Source organism: Acartia tonsa, chromosome 9, assembly GCF_053477335.1.
Source record: "Acartia tonsa isolate MP-2025a chromosome 9, ASM5347733v1, whole genome shotgun sequence".
Lineage (NCBI taxonomy): Eukaryota > Metazoa > Arthropoda > Copepoda > Calanoida > Acartiidae > Acartia > Acartia tonsa.
The window spans coordinates 22,602,552-22,611,079 of record NC_137268.1 but is presented as its reverse complement, the minus strand read 5'-3'; the positions used below and the strand labels follow the sequence as shown (position 1 = coordinate 22,611,079).

The following is an 8,528-nucleotide window of genomic DNA, read 5'->3' as shown; positions in this document are numbered from 1 at the left end:
ATAAGATAAAAGAAAAAAGAGCATGTATGCATGGCAGTATGACCGACAGACTAACGAACTGAGTGAGTTAGATACTTGATTCTATGCTATCTTCACAAATGATCAGTAGTATTTCTTTATAAACAGCAGAAAAGAAAATCATATTTCGGTCAAACGGAGGACAAACAAAACTACAGAGTAACTTTGCTACAAAAACAAATTACCTACATTCTAATATAATAATGTACAATTAGAATACGAAAAAGGTGTTTTCATGACTAATTTATTGTTATCTGATAAAGCAATATTGGTTATTGTATTGCAGTTTTAGTTATTAGGTTATCATATGAGCAACACATTAAACCTGATATTAGTTATTTCAAATAAATTATTTTACATCAAACATTAAAAAGTTTTAATAGTTATTAAAGACAGCTTTCCGCGGATATCATAATGAAAAATTATAAGATTGAAACCTTCCACCCCTCGGAGCTAATAAACTGGTTTTAGTTTTATGATTTTTATTTTGATATTTGTCGAAAATTGTCCATAACAGATGCTATTCATGATTTTTCAGTATGGATAGAACCGGTTCTTATCTAGCGGATGTTCGGTTTCGAACCCACAGTGGAAAAATAATTATTCAAATTTTTATGATTTATATATAGATCAGTGTAATCTCTCAAACTTGCTTTTGAACTCTCCCCTATCTTATTTTGTAAGCGAAGCTTTTCTATAATTAGGGCAGGTTTATCCTGGACAGTTAGATCTTTTCGTTAATGTAAACAGGTTAGAATTGTCTTATCGATTTCAAACTTTGCATGATTATTCTCATAATAATTAGGTACGATCTTTCGAAGCGTAACAACTTATTAATCGTTACCAGAAAGTCTGTGCGACCATTCAAAACATGTTGATTTTTTCCTTCTTTTGACAACAAATTTTAGTTTGTTATAGGTATCCTATTCATCTGATTTTGGAATACTGATTCCTATTACCAAAAGTTACAATGTTATAAGCGAAGCATCTCTATAATCAAATCTTAACTATGTAAGTGTGTTCTTTAACAGTATCCTGTATTTACGCAGTTTTGAAACAAATTTACTTACGCTTTTCTGTATACATTTCTATTCAGTTATTTAGTTCTGACACTCTACAAGTGTTTATGTTCGTCTGTCCTACCAATTCAGAGCTTTGCTTTTATGGATGTTGTCATGCTTGTTTAATAACAGTTGCAGGGACATTACCAATATTTGCATGCTTTTAGATAGAGAAAATGGGCTGTGGTGCAAGCAAGTAATTACATGTCAGAAGCGAAGCTATTCTATATACTTTTTTGTTGTCAGTCTATTCGTCCAGTCTTTCTTAGCTGCTATCTAAGATATATAACTTACTTGGTCTGTTGGACTGTCAATAAATGCTCTAGAGGACACCAAATTTCTATTTGGAAATGCAGCCTTTCGCTTCTAATATTGAATAGCTTTCTAACGTGTAAGTTTTGCTGAATAACTCACATATCCTCTATAAATCACTTTTTTCGTGGGTCCGTCCGTAATGCTCTAGGAGAAATGTTTTTTCTATTTTGCTATTTTAGATAGAGGGCTGATTTTTTATTGATTTTTTTTCTGATTAATGCACATTTATATGACATATGACCACTAAGCATCTACTCTTCAACTTATCTTGTCTGTCTATTCTATCTGTCCTTTATGCTCACAATTTTCTTTCACTCTTAGTTAAAGTATATATAATTGTAAAAATATCAAAACAAAAATTGTTTAAAATAACAAAAATAAACATTATGATTTTCATCCGTGCGTTGTCAAGAAGGTGATAGGTTCGAATGTCAACCCAACACCTTGTCATAAATAAAGACGATAAAAATGGTTCCTACTGCACTGCTGCTTTGTCAGGTGAGCGACTTAAATAGTTTGTGTAAGAGTATAACAGGCATAACTCACTATCATGCATAGTTAGGATTTCCAGTTGGTTGTCTGAAGGGCGTTTGACCATATAATATATATAATCAATCAATCATGCACCTTATTGAAAACAGTTGGTTGAAAGAAAAACAAAAATGAGTTCTCGTGGTGAAAGATGTACTATTGATTTTCCTTCAGTACGTTTTAAACAAATTTATGTATAATTTTGTTTAGACTTACAAATTGATGTACTGCATTATTTAGTTCTCACACTCTACATTTGTTTGTCCTTCCTTCTGATTTTAGAGCTTCGCTTTATATCATTAGGATTGGAACTAGTGAGGATGGTCCAAAGATAACTCTGAGTAAATCTGAGCTTATTATTTTATTTTGTATTGTTAGAGTTGGAACTAGTGAGGAGGGTCCAAAGATAACTCTGAGTAAATCTGAGCTTATCATTTTATTTTGTATTGTTAGAGTTGGAACTAGTGAGGAGGGTCCAAAGATAACTCTGAGTAAATCTGAGCTTATTTTTTTTATTTTGTATTGTTAGAGTTGGAACTAGTGAGGAGGGTCCAAAGATAACTCTGAGTAAATCTGGGCTTATTATTTTATTTTGTATTGTTAGAGTTGGAACTAGTGAGGAGGGTCTAAAGATAACTCTGAGTAAATCTGAGCTTATTATTTTATTTTGTATTGTTAGAGTTGGAACTAGTGAGGAGGGTCCAAAGATAACTCTGAGTAAATCTGAGCTTATTATTTTATTTTGTATTGTTAGAGTTGGAACTAGTGAGGAGGGTCTAAAGATAACTCTGAGTAAATCTGAGCTTATTATTTTATTTTGTATTGTTAGAGTTGGAACTAGTGAGGAGGGTCTAAAGATAACTCTGAGTAAATCTGAGCTTGTTATTTTATTTTGTATTGTTAGGATTGGAACTAGTGAGGAGGGTCCAAAGATAACCCTGAGTAAATCTGAGCTTGCCAAGATGGGACTGACTGTCAGTGATTGGAAGTGGATGCTCAGTCACAAAGTGTAAGATAAAGTTATATGCTTCTTATTTGGGGAGGGAGGGGTCATTGAACTGTATATTACAAGCTGATAAACTTATTCACTGGCTTAAAAACTTTGCATGCTCTTATTAAATCTTGATTGGTTGGTTCAATATTACACACTTCAAACTTTTCAATCAATAATTCTAACATACATTGACTGGGGTAATTTTGTTTATTATCATGTGGGATGTACAACTCTGTCTATTGTATATTATCTTATCCCTTAAAATCCCTCTTTTATTAGATAACTATTTCACTCTGTAAAAATATTACTGTGCAAAAATTTGAAATTTCTAAGAAAGAACTTGTTTTTCTTTGTGCATTGTTCGAATAACCGCTATTTCTTTCTATTATCAAACATAATTTTTAAAGTTTTATTAGGTATCGCCCTTATGGATATTTCTATTCATGTTTAGCTGTGATGAGAAAAGACTGATAGAAATGATTAGAGGCTTTCATCAAGATTATCCTAATGGAGGAATTTACAAGTAAACAAAACTATAATAATAGAAAAGTTTCTAGTTTATTTCAAACTGACGGGAAATCTGACTGCCCGTCTTTCTATAGTGATCATGATCTCGCTAACTGCAGGACCGTAATGGCTCTCCTTTACAGCTCCTTATGGGTTATAAGGTTTTCAACGATATTTAGGGGGGGGGGGGGGGTATCTACAAACGCCCAACAGGAATAGGTAGTAAAAAATACTCCCCCGGCGGCGGCCCTGCCAGAAAAAAAAACCCATAAATTCACTAATCTTTTATATTCTAAACATTAAAAGGGAAGCTCTTGTCCATTATTGAAGTATTAAAGTTCGCCTAGAGGCCTATAGGGACGAAGCTTAATTTTAAAAATAAAGAATTTCTCATTTAGACACCAGTTTGTGGAATTTTTTCCAGAGTTAAATACAGGAAAAAATACTTGTGATCTTGTATTCAAGTAAGATTTTGTTTTGTTAAATAAGATTTTCCTCTTTGAATTGAATTGATCATGTAAGTTTTTTTAAAGAAACATTTTAGTAGGGCTTAGCAGTTGTTAACCAGTCAATAAATATTGTTTTATTACTTTAAAAAAACAGATGGTTGCATACTCCAGTTGTTCTAAATGTAGCACCCATTCAGTAGTAAATTTTGTACTCTGTTATTGTGTTATTGGATTTTGGAGGCTATCAACTGCTATGCTAAACCCAAACATAAAAATAAAGATTTAGATTATTTTATCTTGTTTTCAAGTGTTAAGTGCGGGTAAAATAAACTATATTTAAACAAAATCTATAAAAAAAGTTTACTATTATTTTTTTTATTTATCTTAAAATGTTTCTATACAGTAACTTTTTATTTAATAGAAAATGTTTATAAATTTAAATATTTTAGTGTTCTTGATGCAGATAACAACGGCTACCTAGACTTCAAAGAATTCCAACAGGTTACACATTGTTTTACGTAGGGTTGAGGAATCTCCCACTCACTAATTTTTATTGAAAAAATAATGACGCAGAATCAATAGAACAGTTAGGGAGTTGAATCCATTTTTATAGAAGCAGAAATATAATCTATGATTATGGTTTGGACCCTCTAAAACTGTAATATACCCTTCCACTTTCCCCTCTCTTGGTGAAGATATCTTCAACGCCGATACGATTTTTGAAATATAAGATTCCACTTTTGTCTCTCTTGTTAAAGATATCTTCATCAAGAGAGGCAAAAGTGGAATCTTAAATTTCAAAAATCGTATCGGCGTTGAAGATATCTTCACCAAGAGAGGGGAAAGTGGAATCTTACATTTCAAAAATCGTATCGGCGTTGAAGATATCTTCACCAAGAGAGAGGAAAGTAGAATCTTACATTTCAAAAATCGTATCGGCGTTGAAGATATCTTCACCAAGAGAGGGGAAAGTGGAAAGGTAGATTACAGTTTTAGAGGGTCCAAATCATAATCATAGATTATATTTCTGCTTCTATAAAAATGGATTCAACTCCCTAACTGTAGAATATGTTCATTAGGGTGCCAGGGGGGGGGGGGCGGGGGCCGGGGGGGATTGTTTTTCTATGGACGGAGAGGTATTTTGATAAACACCCGTCCCGATGGATAAAAAAAAACAAGGATGGTTTGATTATTAAAATTAATCGAAATTGTAATGAAAATTACCTGCTCCTCACCCCCCCCCCCTCCCTTTTACAAAACCCTGTTGGATTCTTTCATTCTCTTTTTTATAATTTAGGCAATTGATCTAGTTGGTTCAAGATTACCAGACGACAGGCTTAGGTAAAAACAAAAACATAACAATAACAATAACAATTATTAAAAAAAAACTTATTTCATTTTCTATAAACAAAGCTATTCTCTACATGTCATATGAGTTCATTAGTTTTCTGGTATAAAAAGCCGGGGGTGTGGTGGGGGTACTATCAAAACTAGTTTTGGGGGAAACAACACTTCAAAAAATATTTTATATGCATATTAAAAGTATTTTTCTTTGATATAACATATTCAGCTTTCCTGCTTGTGGAATAAAAATGTTCTTGTTATTTGTTTTAGATGGGCCTTTAGGCTTTATGATGAGGATAATTCAGGAATTAAATATAATGATTAAATAAACAAGGATGACAACATCCATAAAAGCGAAGCACTGAAACGGTAGGACAAACGGACATTAACACTTGTATAGTGTCTGAACTAAATAATTAGAATATAAAAGTATCAAAAGAGTCGAATCAAAATTGTAAGTAAATTTGTTGAAAAACTGCTTCATACTGGATAATGTTTTGAACATACTTACATTTTTAGGACTTGATGATAAAGTTGCTTTGCTTATACTATTGTTCTTTGTTGTCCCAGGAATCAATATACCAAAAATCAGATCAAACGGATAATTAGATCACATAAAAATTAGTTGTAAAAAAGTAGAAAAATTAACATGTTTAAAATGGACATACGGACATTCTGGTAATGATTATAAAGTTGCTACGCTTTCTAAATCGTACCTAACTACTACAGGAATCATCATGCAAAGTTTGAAATCGATAGGACAATTCTAACATGTCTAAATTAACGAATAAAAGCTATCTATCTCGGACGGACGTACGGACCGACCCTAATTATAGAAAAGCTTCGCTTTTAAAAATTCTACATAGGGTAGTTCCATTGGGTAGAAAATAATGACCTAAGCTGACAAGAAAAAGGGTTATTTAAAATAGTGATTCCTAGAACGAATTAGAATTATAGTCTGACTTAAGTGCATATTTCTTAAAATATATTGATATGTAAAGCTTTGCTTGAATTTATGGATGTAGTAAGCATTGTTTAATATGCACTAAAGGCTCTTTAATATTGTAATCGTTAATATAACTCTTTGGATATTGCGCCAGATTTTCTACAACTTTAACAAAATGGTGTTTACAGCTGGCTAATAAAATGATACCCCCCATCCCCTCTCCTCCTACTGGAGGAAAGTAATGAACAATAAATGATGACTACAGTAGCAACCTGACAACAAAATTATCCCTATCATAATATCCACTTACACTTATTAACATTATATTTCGACTAAAAGGAAGCATATCAATAGAAGAGATGCAAAAGGTAAATTTCTAATTGGTAGTGGCGAGGCTACTCTGCGTCTGCCTGTCCTTCTGTCTGACTGACTTTCGGTAATGCCATAGTTATAAGTTATTTTAACAAGCCCTGCAACATATTGAAAATAATTGTAAAAAAATGAGATATTTACGCATGATACCAATTTCCAGTTTTATTGGCCTTCAAAGGCCCTGACCAACAAAACTGTAATTATTTTTATGATTTTTCTTATGACATTCATTAAAAATTGCCTCTAATATGACGCGATATGATACACTATTTTCCAGTATGGCTCAAAACCGGTTCTACATAATCCAGAGGATATAAAACAGGTTCGAAGCCTTAATTGAATAATGAATTATGATTGACATTGAGGTGATGGTTAGTATCTACAGCATGTTTGAGAGTATGGGACAACGACCTTCTGGAGATCCTAGGGTACATACACATTTTTTTGTGGCTAATCTGCTCTACAAGTAGCAGGTGTCAGCCTTTGTATGTGTATTCATATTTTACTCTCGTTTCTTCGCACCAAAAAGAAGCTGCTTTACAATTATGTTAAGTCTGTTAGATAAATTTAGACTTATCACAATCTTTCTATCAATTTTAAACTTCGCACAACAGTACTTGCAAAAATAAGTATTATTCAAAGAGTGTAGCGTACGTCCTCTATAATATTACCAGAAAGTCTGTACACCCATTTCAACATGCTGATTTTAACTATTTTGACATTAACTGTTTACATGATGTAATGATCCTATCATGAATTATGATGTAGATTTTTGGAATGGAGATACCTAGAACAATAAGACACAATTTTATAAGCAATACAACTCTTACAATACCCTGTATCTATGTATTATAGCGATAAATTTACATAGGGTTTTGTATCTTTAAATGTTGGTGCTTTTTTAATTGATAGTCTAGCTTCGCTTTTATACAATATGTTGTTATTCTTGTTTTATTTTATTGCTATAATTAAGGAAAGAGCTAAAGAAATCTTCAGAAAGATTGATATTAACAATGATGGAAGCTTATCTGAAAATGAATTTATCAGGGTAAAATTTATTTTTATAAGGAAGACAACAGCCAATAGTAGCGAAGCACCAAAAATCATGAAAGGTTAAATGGTTTAAATGGGTTATAGAGCAGATGTTTAGTGATCATAAAAGAGATAAATTGAGGCACATCCCTAAAATAACCCCCGTTCTAATTTTTTCTTTTTAAAAGCGACGCTTTTGTTTCGGTCCGTCCGTCCATCTGTAGCAATAATATCTTATAGTTATTTTATCATGTTAGAATGGTCCTATCGATTTCAGACTTATTAGTGTTGATGTTTGTAAGTTCTATCGTCTGATTTAAGGGATTCCTGTTAATGTATGTTGTCATCAATTAGAACAATGAAAAGGAGAACCATATCGGCTCAGCGGAGGTGGGAGATCCTTCGGGACAGACAGACAGATCCTGTTACTTTTATTGTAATGATTATTGTTTCAGGGTTGCTCAGAAGATAAAGAAATGATGAATCTTCTCAATAGTCTTTTCTCATCAATCAATGGAGAAAAATAATATGATTAAAGAAATAGCAATATTTGTAAAGCAAAGCTTATCTACATTGAGGTTTATATTCCGTACGTTCGTCCGTTTATACGGATGACCTATACCTCTGATTGTAAGGAGTTGTCTAAATATTCTGCTTATTTATTGCAGCTTTATATCTAGTAATTTTCGTTTGTAAAATAAAAATTGGTGGGCAGATGTAGAGGTCGTCAATTCTACGATGTGTAGACCCCAACGACAGTTGAAAGTTTCATGATTTTCTTCCCGAATTCATTTCCTTGTATGCCTTATGAAACCATAACATAGTTCACAAAAGATATAGGTCGACCTATAGAAGTGTCATATGGTATCTGTTGGTTATACTTGTTTAGGTTGACCTATAGAAAAATTGAGTCGACCCTAAAAGTATTTTGGCCTACCTACTTCTATGCTAGCATAATA

At 32.5% G+C, this 8,528-nt stretch overlaps 2 protein-coding genes across 2 annotated transcripts; both read left to right on the top strand.

The window, feature by feature from the left end:
* The first annotated feature begins 1,255 nt into the window (after positions 1-1,255).
* Positions 1,256-5,544, top strand: LOC145327438 (guanylyl cyclase inhibitory protein-like). The gene is made up of 7 exons (XM_080170988.1): positions 1,256-1,275; positions 2,830-2,934; positions 3,371-3,442; positions 3,825-3,890; positions 4,325-4,376; positions 5,173-5,216; positions 5,490-5,544. The coding sequence occupies exons 1-7, from the start codon at positions 1,256-1,258 to the stop codon at positions 5,542-5,544; spliced, it is 414 nt and encodes a 137-aa protein (XP_080027114.1).
* A 964-nt stretch (positions 5,545-6,508) lies between these two features.
* Positions 6,509-8,317, top strand: LOC145327938 (neuronal calcium sensor 2-like). The gene is made up of 4 exons (XM_080171465.1): positions 6,509-6,533; positions 6,903-6,965; positions 7,511-7,585; positions 8,025-8,317. Exons 1-4 carry the CDS (start codon positions 6,525-6,527, stop codon positions 8,094-8,096), a joined length of 219 nt encoding a protein of 72 aa, XP_080027591.1. The 5' UTR covers positions 6,509-6,524; the 3' UTR covers positions 8,097-8,317.
* The last annotated feature ends 211 nt before the right edge of the window (positions 8,318-8,528 follow it).

What these genes read in the sequence shown, in the direction of transcription:
- LOC145327938 (XM_080171465.1), top strand. An exon ending in GACCTTCTGGAGATCCTAGG is followed by an intron (nt 6,966 to 7,510) that starts GTACATACACAT and finishes GCTATAATTAAG; the next exon opens with GAAAGAGCTAAAGAAATCTT. An exon ending in CTGAAAATGAATTTATCAGG is followed by an intron (nt 7,586 to 8,024) that starts GTAAAATTTATT and finishes TTATTGTTTCAG; the next exon opens with GGTTGCTCAGAAGATAAAGA.
- LOC145327438 (XM_080170988.1), top strand. Translation starts at nt 1,256, where the DNA reads ATGGGCTGTGGTGCAAGCAA. An exon ending in ACTTGTGATCTTGTATTCAA is followed by an intron (nt 3,891 to 4,324) that starts GTAAGATTTTGT and finishes TAAATATTTTAG; the next exon opens with TGTTCTTGATGCAGATAACA. An exon ending in ACTTCAAAGAATTCCAACAG is followed by an intron (nt 4,377 to 5,172) that starts GTTACACATTGT and finishes TTTATAATTTAG; the next exon opens with GCAATTGATCTAGTTGGTTC.